This window comes from Rhinichthys klamathensis, unplaced genomic scaffold (assembly GCF_029890125.1).
Source record: "Rhinichthys klamathensis goyatoka isolate OS25496 unplaced genomic scaffold, OSU_Roscu_1.1 h1tg000186l_1, whole genome shotgun sequence".
In the NCBI taxonomy this organism is placed as follows: Eukaryota; Metazoa; Chordata; class Actinopteri; order Cypriniformes; family Leuciscidae; genus Rhinichthys; species Rhinichthys klamathensis.
In genome coordinates this window covers 508,647-523,738 of record NW_026606714.1, presented here as the reverse complement: position 1 = coordinate 523,738, position 15,092 = coordinate 508,647, and the positions used below count along the sequence as shown (strand labels likewise).

The window sequence follows — 15,092 nt, the reverse complement described above, 5'->3', positions numbered from 1 at the left end:
GGTGGAGTTATAGATTGGGTCATCTTGTTGTTTTGACTACCTTAACTGTTCTTATTTCTTTTCCTGTTTATTTAGATGGGCAACCTCCACAGATTCACGAACATATGATGAGGTCCCTTTTGAAGCCATAGAGGTTTGTGGTCTCACATAAGAAATTATTGAAGAAATTCACAACACTCGTGTGCATGCATCATACACAAACATTAAGTGTAAACAACACTCATGAGTGGAGTCATTGTCTTATTTTTTAAATCTTTTTTTTTTCTTTGTTTGAAGAAAAGTCTTCTTTATATCCATGTGCCCTGACTGGTCTTTAATGAAAGATGAGAAGTGTGTGCTGACTCTGCAGTAATCAGGGGTTATAGCAGGTTCAGTCGTCATGGCCTCTGGCCTCCGAGTGGCTTGTTAAACCTGTGCTGAACCTTCGGACACCCGCACAGAAACATCAGTTCTCTCCATCTGTGCGTGCCTCAACTTGTGTGATCAGGGCACACACTATACTAAAAAAAGTAATTTTTTCTAAAATCTCCTTACTTCAGGAGATTTTTTAAATTGCATTTTTTAAAAAGCAACAAAAACAATTCTGATTAAAATAAATAAATAAATCTCCTTCAGTAGTTTTTGTATCATTCTGTTTAAAATGTCATATTGCATTGTGCAATATTGTAATACTGCATCTCAAGCCAAACAGTAAAATTATGGGGAAAAAAAGAAAGAAATTATCCCATAATTTACTCAACCTCAAGCCATCCTAGGTGTTTATGACTTTCTTCTTTAAGCCGAACACAATTGGAGTTGTATTAAATAATATCCTGGCTCTTCCCAGCTTTGTAATTGCATTGTATAGTGCCCTAGTTTTTGAAGCTCAAAAAGCATATACATCCATCATAAAAGTAATCTATTCGACTCTAGTGGGTTAATAAATGCCTTCTTAAGTGAAGCATGGGTTTTTGTAAGAAAAATATCCATATTTAAAACTTTACAAACTATACTGACTTCTGGCAACGGCCGTACGCGTGATCACGATAGAGTCGAGTTCCTGCAGAAGGGGGACCTCTGATCCGACGTAGGACGTAGCTCCTCTTTTCTTATTTCAAAATCCTCCTACATTTTTTTGTAATTACAAGACTTCTAATTCGTAACCACCATTTTGTTTTGCTCTATCCTCTTCGCTTCAGGGTTCATCAATTCTCATCTAAGCTTATGCTATGCCTACGTCATACATCCTATGGATACATCCTATGTCATAACTCCTATGTCAAAGGTCCTACGTCATACATCCTATGTCCTACAATACATCATAACTCCTACGTCATAAGTCCTACGTCATACTACGTTATAAGACCAATGTTATACATTCTACGTAATACATCCTATGTCATAAGTCTTACGTCCTACATCATAAGTCCTACATCATACATCATGTCAGAGGTCATCCTTCCGCCGGAACTCGACTCTCTCGTGAACGCACTTACGGCCAAAAACCCATTGCTTCGCTTCAGGATGTATTTATTAACCCACTGGAGTCATATGGATTATTTTTATGATGGATGGATGCGCATAAAGACAGAATGCTACCATTTATTTAACTTTTTTTCCACAGTTTGTGGATTTTATTGGCATGTTTATAAAAACGCAATTAGCATCAGCTATTCATTGTGAATCATTTGTTACAGATTGGGTATATGAGAACAGAAATGGCATTCATTTTGTGGATTGACCCATATGAAGCAGCATGCAGTACAGTTGTTTATATAGACAATATCTGACCTGGTACACTTCTTTTCTTCAGCAGGGACATGAGAGGTTTAGGGGAGGAGCACAAACGAAGCGTCGTTCTTCTTTCTCCAGCAGTGACACAGGAAAGCCCAGTCCACAAATCACCCTAAAGCGCCACGGCTCCAGTGAGTCCCGTCACACTCTGCACTGTGCTGGTTGTGCTTATAACAAACACAGCTGTTAGATCCAGCGTTCTCTTTAACATAAAGAATAGATGGTTTTAAGTTTTTATTAGCAGCCTGCTGACTGCTTAACCTTATTTTGGCCATTTTGAAAAGTTCTCGCGCTGTCACATCAAAAGCAGTCAGAATAATGTAACCTGAGCTTTAGACATTTTGGTTTGATCTACGGCTCTGCATTTTCACACTCATTCTCTCACCAAATAAGTGCTAAGAGCTTTGCCACCTTCCCGCAGACTTCTAGGGTCTGATCTTTGAACTTTACTTGACATTTCAGATGCAAATCAATACGGGAGGTATGGGAAAACGCGGGCACAGGAGGATGCACGCCGCTTCTTGAAAGAAAAAGAAGACCTGGAGACAGAAATAGACAGTATCAGAAGTGCACTAGTCTCACTGCGGAAGAAGAAACGAGAGGCAAAGGAGAAAATGAAAGGTGCAACGGGTGAGAAAGAAATCTTTCCTCTCTATTTTATGCGATAATACAGAGGTACTATTCCACAGTAGTTGGTTTGGTTTCAAAAGAAGTGAATTTAGGGCCACTTTTACTAGCAAAATAGGTGTTTAATGCTTGCTTCTTCAGTTTAACTTCAATTTTTTATTCAGTCATGTGATACATGTCCTTTTGTCTTTTTTTTTACAATGTATACATATTTAGATGATTCATAGTGTAATAAACTATTCGCTGAGAGGGTACTACCAGCTCCATTAACATAACACAGAACATTTGATTTATTCTAATGATACAGCTATATAGGGCTAACTGATTAATCAAAATAAAACTAAATGTGCGATATGGCTTTGTGCGACTATCAAATCGCAAATAAATTGAGACTAGAATTAGAATTGTAGATTTTAAAATAAAATAAAGATGATGATTTTTTTTTACCAAATTGTGCAACACCTACACACAAGTACAGCAAAATTGGTGCTCTTTAAAAAAAAAAAAAACATATCACATTTTAAATTGCATTTCCCCCCCCCATTTTGTGCAGCCCTACTACAGTTGTAGTGATTTTTTTCCTCTTACTCAACTAGTGTCCTTATGTCTATGTGGTCAAAATGGATCAGCCAGAAACACGTATGTAAATGTAATGATCTATTGTTGTGCAGATAAGCAGAGGTTGGCTTTAGAGGAGCGTGTCGTCCAGTTGGAGGACAGCTGCCGGGTGAAAGAGGGTGAGCGTGTGGATCTAGAGCTCAGGCTCACGCAGGTGAAGGAGAACCTGAAGAAATCTCTGGCTGGTGGAGAAATGGAGGCGCCTAGTACGCCTACAGAGTCTAAACCTACAAACAAGGTACTGGGCAAATATTAGAACGAATAGTTTAATCAAAAGGATTGTCTGATGTTAAATATGCTTCTTTCTTTCCTCAAAGACTCAAAGGACGGAGACTCAGTATATTGAGTCGGTTCTCCCTGTCAACTGCGCCTCTGAAATGCGTAAGCGACCTCCCTCCATCTATGCATCCACAAAGGGAAATGTTATGCAGAAAGCCAAGGTAAACACATCAGTGGTCACAACATTATCCAGTGCAATGCATCAAAAGGCAGATAATACAAACAGAACAGCTTGCTGCATCAATAGGGATCACATTAAAGCATTTAGTCCATTTCTAATTAGTCAGTCTCTTATGAGTTTCATCGATCACTTTAGGGTCCTGCTAATAAGATCTTATACTGTATGTTGCCGAATAGGCCCGTATGTGTGAGTAACTTAAACATTAATGCTTTGTTTTTAACCAGGAATGGGAATCTAAGAAGGGGACTTAGAGAAACTGCTGATCAGGAAGACTTCACGATTAATATGAGGACTTGCACCAACAGACTGCTGTATATGCAACTCTATGGTGACTGCCACTTTTATAACTTTACAGTGGAGTTAGAATGACAAAGCACCAGCTCTATTATAATACTTTGCAGCCAAATGATGTCCTCTTCATGTGTCTTGTGAAGTTCCATGTGACAAGCATAAAATGGCATCAGTGTTGAAGGATTGAGAGGGTATGATGAAATAAGTTTGTCAGTTGAAAGTGAAAGAAAGAATTGTGGTTAAGTTGTAAAAGAAGCAGAGGATGGTAATGCATGTGAGACAATCCACTTTAAAAACTCTTTAATTTAAAAGAGGCATGGTAACGGATTTGTACAGGTTTTTTTTTCACTCCATTGCTCATATTTCTAGGGTAATTCCAGCTCTTAACCAAGTGGTGCTAATAACAGTGTACATTTGAAAATTGTATATATTTTTTTTAACATTCTTTTTAAATCTAGCTTCATAGTATCTGATACTCATGTTTGTATCCCTCCCCCATTTCTTTACCACCTTTTAATGTGAGTAACATTTGCACTTTAAATGTCTTTAGACATGGAGATGGGAATATTCTTTTAATAAAGACAAAATGTATCTTTGCTCCCATGTCAGTTATAGACTTGCAAAAGAATTATCAGTTGGAAATAAAAACTGTTTTACTGCGAGACTTTATACAAGCCAGCCAAAAGAAGAGAACTGTCCTAGTTTCTAAGAACTGGGCATTGAAAAGCCACTAAATAAAATATGCATGCATATGTGGTAACACTTTACAATAAGGATTCATTGTTAACATTAACAATACTTCCGCATAATTAATTTTAGTTAATGTTAACTTCCACATTTACAAATGCATTAAAAATCGAAATTATCTGTTAATATAAATGCACTGAACTAACAAACAATTTTATTAGCTAACATTAACACATTTCTCATTCGTTCATGTTAACTGAGACCTCATTGTAAAGTGTTAACACTATAGTGTATAATATACACTGTATATCCTGAGAGCACCTATTCCACTTGAATATGGAAAAATCCAGGAAGCCAATAAAAGCCATTGCAGAACCTGACATTTCCTTATAAGTCACAAAAATATCACAGGTTGATTGTCAATTAATATATGTTTAATGAATGAAATGACTCCTTTACTGAGATCTGAACATTGGTGATTGAGAGAAAAAGCTCTCAATATTAGACAATTTCAAAAAACAAAACCTTAGAGTCAGATTAAAAGATCCCTTTGAACATTAATTTTATAAAAAGTTTAATAACAGTTAAAAACAAAAAAATTGAATGTACAACGTTCACAATTCAAAAAAAATAAATTTAAAATTCACACTCAGGGGGCAAGTCAACAGTCAGCTCATTTATCGTCTGTAGGAAGGCCTCCATTTCATCAGCATATTCCACTGCTGCATGAGAGAACAAAGAATTAACAAGCTTAATGGAGCATAAACACGTTTTGCATTTAAAGTTTAAACTGCTTCAAACTATAGGCCTAGTCATTACCACTGGGCATCTTTAAAGGTGAGAGTGGCAAACACTGATCCATAATAAGCTCTTCCACAGCAAGTGAAGCAGCCGGCCACGTCGGTTTAGCCAAACCAGCCAGAGAGAAACCACTGAGGTAGACTTCATCTGGAACACTGTAGGTCTCAAACTCTACACAATTAACACAGGACAGAATCATCAACAGCTGCCTGACACCAAGAGAGTTCAGTTCCAAAGCCATAAAGTAGCAGACAGGCCTACCGCTTGGATTGTACGGGAAGCACTTCTCAATCTCTGGCAACTCCTCACCAGCAGGCTGAGCAAGCACCTTACACTGATGATGAAATATGCATTTAACGTTAATCAACGTACAAATGATTACAATACAGTTGTCGATGTAGGAAAGAAGCCATCATAATCTCAAGAACCAACCTTGGCCTCTGCAGGTTTGGTTTTCTCCTCTGCTTTATAAGTGGCTGCTGGGGTGGCAACAACCTTATTTATGACTCCCAAAGCTTTTCGGGTGGATTGCAGAGGAGCTCCGAGACGCGCCTTTCCTGACAGAGGTGTTCTCAAGCACTGATCTGAAAATGTTATACTAGTAAATTATTGACACCCATTTATCATATGGTTCTGGTACAAAATGAATTTTGGTGTCTGAGCATTGGTACTGACCTGGAGCTGAGTGCAGTCTGTTCGGGCGAGATTTGATGGATGGAGTGGTCAGTCTGCCGTTCTCCTGATCCAGGTAAATCATGGTGTCCATGTCTGTTGCTTTGCACAGCGTTGACAGAGACAGATTAACGTTAAAGAAACACTGCAGCTTCAAGATACAAACTACACTCACTTAACAGCAAGACAATCAAAAGCAACTTGTTCGGTTGAAATAATGCCGTTTGTGATTTGTAACAAAACAGTTAATCTTGGGCAATTTCGTTTTACGTTGTATTATTAAAAGTGATATCAATATATATATCGCCAGTTGAACTAACCTTTAGTCTTTCTAAAATCTAAATCATACCAGTCGAAATACAACCTCTACCGAGACGGTGTTGAGTACCTACCTTTTATCTGTATTATTCTTATCCTCCGTACACGAGCAAAAAAAAGTCGTTTGTTTTGGTTCTGAATTTCCCGGCTGAGTTTTAAAAGGCAACCAGCTTCCTCATTGGCTGATGGATTTCCCTCTTTGACCAGACGATGCTCTTAGTTTATTGCTTTAGCGCGACAGTGCCACCTAATGGCTTGACTGAGTAAAGCAATGGAGTCATAGATGAACAGTGAAACGGTGGCGGTGCCTATGTGGCGGTGTGGTGAAGTAGAGATCCCAGCGAAGTGATGAGTCCCAGCTTAGGATTCTTAATATAGTCAATCAAACTTTAATTCATGTAATAATATTTTATTTTTATCCTGATTATTTATATAGTTTAAGTGAAAGAAATTGCATTTTTAGGTATGTTTTGCGACATTGTTAATTTGTTATTAAGCGATAAGGCATACTATATATTTGTAATTACAAGCATGCCATGTCATAATTAATTCTTAAAAAGAATTATGCTTGTATCATATTTGTTATCGAAGTTTTTATCGACAAATATCGTCGAGGGTGAAAAAAACGTTATCTCTAATCATTTCGGATAGCTTTATGCTATGCTACTATTTAAGCTAACTAAAAAAACACTAAGAACGAGAAATGTTTAATTTCACAATCTATAGCTTCGGTTATATACTAGTATATGAAACATATAAGTTAAATTGTTGTTTGAATTGTAAGTTTGAATTGTGCCCTAGAAACATTGCAGAATCTTAAATATTTTTGATATATTTCACCTTAAAAAGTTTATTTTTTCCTTTTTTTAAATTAAAACTTTATTTCCAGATTTGAATTTTAGTTTTACAATATGGAATCAAACTTATGGACCCCACAGTACATACATGCATACATTGACCATTATTGGTTTTACTTATGGCATTTAATATGCTCATTCATTCATTGCTTATGAAGTTTACAACTTCCCTACAGCGCATTGCATTTCCCTAGCAAAGCAAGAAGAAGAACCATTGAAACCTTATAAATCAGCAATGTAAAGGCAATTGCTTAAAGGGGTCCTATTATGCCCTTTTACGAAGTCTTGATTTTGTTTTTGGGGTGCTGTGTAGAATATACTTTCATGCTTGAATGTTCAAAAAACGTATTATTTTTCACATAGGCCTAATTTACATTATTACATCACCTCTCTCCCCAATGTGGCTCGAACATGCCGATTTCGATGAAGCCCTTTCTTCCGAAATACGAAATGTGCTGTGATTGGTTAGCTGGCCAAGTGTGTTCTGATTGACAGCACTTAGTGCGTGTTCGGGAAATGTCCTGCCCCTCCATAACTGCAAGTTCTTCTCTAGTGTAAATATTGAGGATGGCGTCAAATTCAAACCAATTCAAGCCCGATTCAGACCCTGACAATGTTAACGAACATGCAGAACGGATTTCATGCACATACTTTGCAAGCACGGGTTTCACAGGACGTTTCAGAGTGGTATATTTTTTCTATTATGCGATTTGTTTTTTCTTATACATTATAGATACGATGCTATCCACCATTTAATCGAGATATTTGTCGGAAAATTAACAAACAGTAACTAATCACAAAATGTACCTAAGGAGCGGTGAACCGTCTTACAAAAAAAACAAGCTGTTTTCCATAAACTGTGCAGCGCACAGATAATCGTTGGGGTTATAATGTTCAGGAACAGTGTTTCAAGTAAGTTTGTCAGCCTTAGGAAGGAAATGGAAAAAAACAATGTCTCTTTGACATACTGTAGCGACAACACTGTCTTATCTAATGGAGCTCAGCCAGGCCTCGTCCCCTTTTTTGGGTATTCCGTGGGCGGGGATTATTTAAATGAATAACATGAGAACATTATGACTTCATAAGATCAGGAAAAATCGTGTTGTAGTCCAAACGAGCCATTCGTTGTAGTTCTTGTAAAGGGGATTCTGTTAAGTAAAAGATCTCCCTTTGGAGTGGACTTTGAGCTTTGTAACCTTGCAGATCTTTTTAATGCTCAAACAGCAACATTACACACTGAATAAAGTTGTAAAAGTGGGAAAAAAGCATAATAGAACCCCTTTAAGAAATAAGACTGGATACTACAACAGCGTCCTTCTTTGTGTCCTATTGCAGATGTGTCCCTATTGTGATTTATGTGTGTTCATGTAATCTTCATTTTCACTGTTGCATAGAAACACTTGCTTCAATGCAACAGTGAACCATGTACAAGCCCAGCTCAGTGTTATAGGGCACTATTCAACCTGGAGTTGATGGGTAGTCAACAGTCTTTTCACTTTTTCAGTCATTTGAGTAATACTTTGTTTAAGGAGATAGGAGGTCGAGTTTTCAGTCCGTTAGAACAAAAGGTAATAGAGCCAGTAGAAGATATTGACGAGGAGAAATGCCATAGGGAACAGTGTCCTTGAGTGTCTGTCGATGTTGTGAGGATTCTCGACACTCATCATGGATGCTGCTCGGTGAGACATTTGCTTTACAGAGGATAAACCGCACCCCTTCTCTTGTGTCTTGTCCACTGCCTCATCCCCTTCACATGCCACAGATTGCTCTGGCGTCTCCTGCTGAGTGGAGTCTACCGTCTGCATCTTTTTTGGTGACATTGAATTGACCAAGTGAGTCGTACCATTTGACTCCTCAAATTCTCTGAGTAGTTCCTATGAAAAGTTAGTTTAAAAAGGTAATTAATTAGTTGTAACAATAAAAAAGAAGTCATATTTAAGCACTATCCACAGGTTTCTCACCCTTTGCACATCTACAATGGTCTGGTGCTGCATGGTGCAGAAATGAGCGCAGGCATATTCCAGCAGAGCACCAAAGATGAAGGTGAAACAGATGCCGAGATAGACGTCAATAGCCTTAATGAAGCAGTTGGCATTAGGAAGTGAGGTCCTGGCACCCATCATTAGTGTGGTCATGGTAAGAACTGTGGTCACCCCTGTCAAATAAATAGATTTGGTAGAGAATATTTAGTTCATTTGATCTAGAAATGTTTTATAGCACATGTTTGCTAGAGTAATAAACTCTTGGAATCACTGGCCGATGCAGGTGCGAGCTGGTACGGAGGACTGACTGATCCAGAAAGACACCCATGACAGAACCACCAGCAATGTTGAGGGCACATACGTCTCCAGAATGAAGAACAGCACATTTCTGCGCAAAGCGAAGTGGAGCACTAGCTTCGGGTAAAAACCTGCAACAGATGCAGAATACTGCAGGTGATTCATACACTGTACATTTTAAAAAAAAATATTTACAGAAAAATACTATAAAATAGTACGTTGGTTAATGGTTAATTTGTTAACTGCAAATTACCTTATATATGGTGAAAACTGTACATGGTTTATAATTGTATTATATGTAAAATGCTGTAAAATGTATGAATTACCATATAATTACCATATAATTTTCAGTGAAAAACAGTAAAAGGGCCATTCCTAGTAGTCCTTGTATGACACTTGTGATTATATTTTATTTAAAGAGTTTTGTTTCGGCTTATTTTTGTTATCCGTAATGTACATTAGGGTGTTTTTGCTTTCTATTTATCATGTTGATTATCAGTACATTTTAAAGAGATAGTCCTTTCTTTTGGTTAGGATAGTCCTACCCAAAAATGAATCTTCTGTCATAATTTACTCACCCTCAAGACGTTTCCAGATCTGTATGAATTTCTTTCTTCTGCTGAACACAAAAGAAGAATTTGAAGAATGTCTAACCAAACAGGCCCAGGGCCCCATTGACTTCCATAGTATGGAAAATAAAAAATACTATGGAAGTCAATGTGGCCCATCAACTGTTTGGTTACCGACATTCTTCGAAATATCTTCTTTTGTGTTCAGCAGAAGAAAGAAATTCATACAGGTTTGAAACAACTTGAGGGTGAGTAATTATATTGAGGGTGTCAAAATATCAAACCAAGCGGCATCTGCAGACAAAATATGTTATACTTTTTCTGAATCATTTGAAACCTAAAACCTATTTTTGTGCAATATTTTGCTTGAAATATGTGCTTGTGCTATTTTCTTAATAAATAAATAAACGAATTTGGATGATCTTTTGTTATCTAATGCAGTGACATTCATGCATCTTTAGGTCAGGCTTAAGTGTCCAAATTCTTTTTTGGGACACTGTGTAAACCATGATTGCGCCGTAAGCCGCTTAGGAAAAAGACATGTATTAGAAGACTGGCTGACTGGTTCTTTTCAGTAAAATAAAATATAAAAGTGGCCAAGATATTCATAATGAAATTAGATGTTTATACCTGTTTCATACACAGCTTCAGATACGGTTGTGTAGTAGCTCTCTACACTGTACTGGGCCAGACGCAGTGTGTCTAACCCCTTCACTGAGTCATTCCCTCGGGTCCAGTAAAACACCACATCCTGTAAATTATAGCCCCCTGAACATGCATGCACACACATTCAGGTTTAAGGGTTTGCACAGCCTGCTCTTGAATAATCCATCAAATAACATTAGTAGAAGTCATTTACATCTGATTGTTTAGAGTGAAAACACTTACAGCTTTCTAATTGCAAAGTACACTCTTGTCTATCCATAGGATACTTGGTGAGGTCCATGTTGCAGGCGATGGTTGCTGTAATGCTGTGGAGATAAGGAGGAATATTGATTGAACCGTTTCAGTAGGAAGGTTCCCCAGACGCACATACAGCTGCCTGGTGCAGCTGTTCAGCAGCCTTGGGTAAGAAGTTGTAAATTCAGATTCAGTGTTAACCGGAGAGCGTAGAGCACGGTGCCATTGCTGAAGATGCGGATCAGGCGGTTCTCCACAGTGACATCATGGAGGAAGGAACGCTTAGAATCAGGGATGAACGTATCGGGGATCCACAGCAAAGAAACCAGCCGTCCATCCAGACTCAGACTTTCATTTCCAGGGAATATCAGTCGGGAATCTTGCCATCGTTGTCTTAGGAAAATAGTGGCTGTGTAGTCCTATCAGTATGTGAACAGAACAGAATCCCATTAGTCTTCAAGAAAGTTTACAGGTGAGGTTATAAACATGAATAGTAGCCCTACCATGTTAATCTCAGAGATGGCATCAATGCTGGCAATATCCAAACTCATTCCAATTTCAACAGGCCCCTCTGTGGGAACAAAGAAATGTGTTTGTATTATCCATGTTTTAATTCTCAATCTATATTTAATCAGCTGCAGCTGGTCCTCACGGTTAAAGTTTGGCCTTAGGTATCGATTGTAGCCTTTCATCAGCTTCTGTATGGTGGGCTGCAGTTGTGAATCATTCCACTCACCATACTGATTCCCATAGAATCCTCTTTCACTGGGAGACAGGGAGAAATGTTAACAATGTGGATGGCCGATGATTCTTAGTCTCAATGTGCCAGATGTTTATCTCTTTACTCACCCGTTTGTAATCAACAGAAATAGACTCGCCCAGAACAGAAGATAGAGCAGCATTCTGTGATAATGTGATACGAATGAGCAGTGGCTGTGAAGAGGATTTAAGAAAAAAGTTTTGTTAAAATCATCTCTATCAAGAACTGAGAGACCAGTCGCTCCGAAGGCCCTCTTTTGTCACCCCACACACTGTTTTCTCCAGGGATTATACAAATTAGATAATAAGATCTTTTAATTGCGTCGTTGTATTCCACATTTGCTTCTTTAAATTGCTACACATTTGCTACATGAGATTTTATATAAAAATTATGCCCGGAAAACTAAGAAGTGCGGCTTTAAGCCTTTCATCCAGCTTACCAAGTGAAACTCAGTCTTTGTAAACTTTATTTAGTGTGTAATGTTGCTGTTTGAGCATAAACAACATCTGCAATGTTACAGTATACGACGCTCAAAGGTCAATGCAAAGGGAGTTATTTTCTTTTACAGAAACCGATTTTTAAAGTCCCCATGAATTCAAAATTGACCATACTTACTTTGTTTGCCTAAATTGATCGTTTTGTGGTGAACAATTCATCCATGCAAGTCAATCCACACAAAAAAATGTTTTGGCTTTGTAATCTTTAATCAAAATCTGAAATTTCCCCTCCCCTCTGCATTGGAGGACCTTCCCTGTAGGTTTGACGGTTTGGGTGTCTGCTTAACATCCGTAACCACGACCCTTTTAAAAAAAAATTTTTTTTTTATTATTATTATTATTTAATGAACAAAAAGTACAGGGGATACAAGTATCAAGCACAAAAAGGTAAAATAAAAATAGCACAGTACACTCAAATCAAGCAAGGCAGTAGATAAGGGATAGTCTAACCACGACCCTCCAACGGACAGTAGACAGGCTGAATGAAAACACCTACTTTTCTAGATCCAATCAGGTGCTAGTTGGAAATAAAGCCACGCCCACTATTTTGCCTCATTTCCGTTTCTCCCGGAAATACGTCACAACACTGGAGAAAAGTCGTTCGCAACTTCCGGTTCACGGGGACTTTAAGAACTACAACAAACGGCTGGTATGGACTACAACAAGCTTTTTTCCGGGTTGGTGACATCACGAACCCTAAAGTTCAGTAGCCCCCCCACTGATTAGAGCACGACAAGTAGTAGTTGGTAAATGACGCGATTACATGGCTTTGAAGAGTGCAAAATGTTGTGCATTGTCAGGTTGTGGAAAAACACAGTAGCTGCATTGGATTTGCAGAGAACCTGAAATTAAAAAAAATATGCTTTGCCTTCTAGCCCATTGGATCCGACAGCAGCGGCGAATCACACTTCTGTATGTGAGTAAAAAAGCTATAATGTGTCACTATTGCTTTGTTACAGATCGTTTGATATGTACGGAGTATGTGTAACGTTACATGTCTAATCAATTCGTCAATTCATGAATTATTAATTTCTGAATAATTCATATAGGCCTACAATCAGATGTTTTTGTCTCAAAATCGTTTATTGCCAGTAAATCAAACCAGTGACTATACGGTCAACTTCACCTTGTTTCTCTTTAGGATGAAAATATTAAATTATATATAGAAAGCGATCAAAGAACGACCCCTTTACAATCGCTGGAACTGTCAATCAAACAGCGCGAGTGTTCTGGACTCTCGCCAAAACTCCCGTTAGAATCAAAAAATCTCTTTTTTACATTGTGTTTGCACAGTTAGTTATGATGGAAGCATTCGTTAGTGTGCAGAAATCGAGTTACAATGACGAGATCGCTGCATGCATGCATTCAAAAAGTTACAATGCTCATCCACTGCAACCTTTCATGCCACGATCTACATGATGCTAGATCTAAATATAATGCTATAATCAACACTTTTCACGAATAGTAAACCTCGAGAACTGTAATAGTAAAACCGTGCTAATAGTTTTCGAGAGAATTCCACATGTAAGCTAATACTTATTAGCTATTTCATATGCAATGATGTTAGCCAATCACAGCAGTGGGCGTTTACACTGAAGTCTCACAACAGACACGCCCCTTAAAACAGATTTCAAATCAGAGGGCTAAAATCAGGGTAGGAAAAATGCCTTTAATTTCTAAATTATGACAATTTTTGATGTAAAAATCATACTAACATTATAAGTGCACCCCAGATAACACTATAAAATAATGCAGTTCATGACCCCTTGAAAATAACTCAACAGCAGTTTGCTGATGATTCAAACATTTCTTTGAGGAAAAACGTATTCAATATAGAAATTTTAATGAATTTCCCAGCCATGTTAAAAAAAATTCCAGATTTTCATTGATTGTGGGACTGGGAACCCTGTCTGCAATATATTTCTGCAGTATTAATTAATACAATAGTCTATTAACTATTAATGGTATATTAATAAATTGTTGAATGCAATTAAAATTAGTTAATTAAACACATATCCAAGCACTGTTTCTTTCTGTCTCTCTCCCTCTTTCTCTTTTTTTTCAATGGATTCTTTTAGATTAGAGCAATCTTTCAAAATGTCAGTGTCTATTACTAAATGAGTCACATAAAATAGACATTTTGCGCCCAGAGGTGTGACAGAGTACAAATCTCAAGATACCATGTTTTAACAATTTCACATATTTTTTCCAGCTTTTCCACTAGCACTCACTATTGCATTAATTTAAAATCACATATGATCTGCCAGATGCAAAAACTATCAAATATATTCTTCAGAATGTAAACAGTATTCCATCTTCTTTGGCATGCCACTCATATCATCACTCCCACTACATATTCTTTCTTTTTCCCATCTTCAATTATTCTTCTCCACTTCCACCTCATCCCTCCATCCATCAGCTGTCCCCATCTACTGTGTCATGCTGCATGAACATCACAATGACAGCAGTTTCCTGTGGAGATCTGAGATGCAAATTATTGTGACTTTACCCTTCACTCTTCTTCTTGGTCCCTTTCTCTGTTGGTGTACCTGTAAAATTGATTCAGGTGGATAAAGATGTTTTCAATCCTTAAATGAATCTTGGGTTTTCTATGTCTTCTTCTAAATCTCTTATTGTTTCTTGGTCTCTCAGCACGCAGTGTGTCTCCGTCCAAGCATGGCTTCCCTCACACTCGTCACTTGAATGGCTCTGAGAATATTCTCTCTCTCTGCCTCCCCCATTTCCCCAACCTCCCCCCAGTATCTCTCTCTCTCTCTCTCTCTCTCTCTCTCTCTCTCTCTCTCTCTCTCTCTCTCTCTCTCTCTCTCTCTCTCTCTCTCTCTCTCTCTCTCTCTCTCTCTCTCTCTCTCTCTCTCTCTCTCTCTCTCTCTCTCTCTCTCTCTCACTCTCTCTCACTCTCTCTCTCACTCTCATATACATGTGCACAGCTGTGTCAGATGCCTATTGTTAGGGGGGGTAACAG

The 15,092-nt window shown here is 38.0% G+C and overlaps 3 protein-coding genes across 6 annotated transcripts in view; 1 reads left to right on the top strand and 2 right to left on the bottom strand.

The window, feature by feature from the left end:
* The window catches only part of afap1l1a (actin filament associated protein 1-like 1a), a 43,546-nt gene extending 39,180 nt beyond the window's left edge, over positions 1 to 4,366 (top strand). For both annotated transcript variants that reach the window (XM_056261796.1, XM_056261795.1), the window contains exons 14-19: positions 76 to 133; positions 1,793 to 1,904; positions 2,236 to 2,403; positions 3,072 to 3,256; positions 3,336 to 3,458; positions 3,703 to 4,366. In XM_056261796.1, coding sequence (XP_056117771.1) covers positions 76 to 133; positions 1,793 to 1,904; positions 2,236 to 2,403; positions 3,072 to 3,256; positions 3,336 to 3,458; positions 3,703 to 3,729 — 673 coding nt within the window. In that variant the 3' untranslated portion in view covers positions 3,730 to 4,366. The remainder of the gene's footprint in view (positions 1 to 75; positions 134 to 1,792; positions 1,905 to 2,235; positions 2,404 to 3,071; positions 3,257 to 3,335; positions 3,459 to 3,702) is intronic.
* A 702-nt stretch (positions 4,367 to 5,068) lies between these two features.
* pttg1 (PTTG1 regulator of sister chromatid separation, securin) lies at positions 5,069 to 6,042 on the bottom strand. Its single transcript, XM_056261883.1, has 5 exons — positions 5,933 to 6,042; positions 5,690 to 5,841; positions 5,519 to 5,591; positions 5,276 to 5,428; positions 5,069 to 5,178 (listed from the first exon to the last, which is right to left on the bottom strand). Exons 1-5 carry the CDS (start codon positions 6,021 to 6,023, stop codon positions 5,093 to 5,095), a joined length of 555 nt encoding a protein of 184 aa, XP_056117858.1. The 5' UTR covers positions 6,024 to 6,042; the 3' UTR covers positions 5,069 to 5,092.
* A 2,125-nt stretch (positions 6,043 to 8,167) lies between these two features.
* Positions 8,168 to 14,850, bottom strand: gabrp (gamma-aminobutyric acid type A receptor subunit pi). Of its 3 annotated transcripts, none has more exons than XM_056261793.1 (10): positions 14,619 to 14,850; positions 11,702 to 11,785; positions 11,505 to 11,617; positions 11,356 to 11,423; positions 11,054 to 11,271; positions 10,841 to 10,923; positions 10,583 to 10,720; positions 9,362 to 9,514; positions 9,066 to 9,259; positions 8,168 to 8,978 (listed from the first exon to the last, which is right to left on the bottom strand). In XM_056261793.1, exons 2-10 carry the CDS (start codon positions 11,752 to 11,754, stop codon positions 8,661 to 8,663), a joined length of 1,338 nt encoding a protein of 445 aa, XP_056117768.1. In that variant the 5' UTR covers positions 11,755 to 11,785; positions 14,619 to 14,850; the 3' UTR covers positions 8,168 to 8,660. The 3 variants fall into 3 exon arrangements, with proteins under 3 accessions (XP_056117768.1, XP_056117767.1, XP_056117769.1); XM_056261792.1 differs by having other exon boundaries at positions 14,659 to 14,850; XM_056261794.1 differs by lacking the exon at positions 8,168 to 8,978 and having other exon boundaries at positions 9,176 to 9,259; positions 9,358 to 9,514; positions 14,659 to 14,850.
* Between the last annotated feature and the right edge of the window lie 242 nt (positions 14,851 to 15,092).

Coding starts and splice junctions, on each gene's coding strand:
- pttg1 (XM_056261883.1), bottom strand. CDS start 6,023: ATGGACACCATGATTTACCTGGATCAGGAGAACGGCAGACTGACCACT. Junction 5,592..5,689: donor CCAAACCTGCAGAGGCCAAG/GTTGGTTCTTGA, acceptor TTTCATCATCAG/TGTAAGGTGCTTGCTCAGCC. Junction 5,429..5,518: donor CTTCCCGTACAATCCAAGCG/GTAGGCCTGTCT, acceptor TTAATTGTGTAG/AGTTTGAGACCTACAGTGTT.
- gabrp (XM_056261793.1), bottom strand. CDS start 11,754: ATGCTGCTCTATCTTCTGTTCTGGGCGAGTCTATTTCTGTTGATTACA. Junction 11,272..11,355: donor CCATCTCTGAGATTAACATG/GTAGGGCTACTA, acceptor ACATACTGATAG/GACTACACAGCCACTATTTT. Junction 8,979..9,065: donor CCATTGTAGATGTGCAAAGG/GTGAGAAACCTG, acceptor AACTTTTCATAG/GAACTACTCAGAGAATTTGA.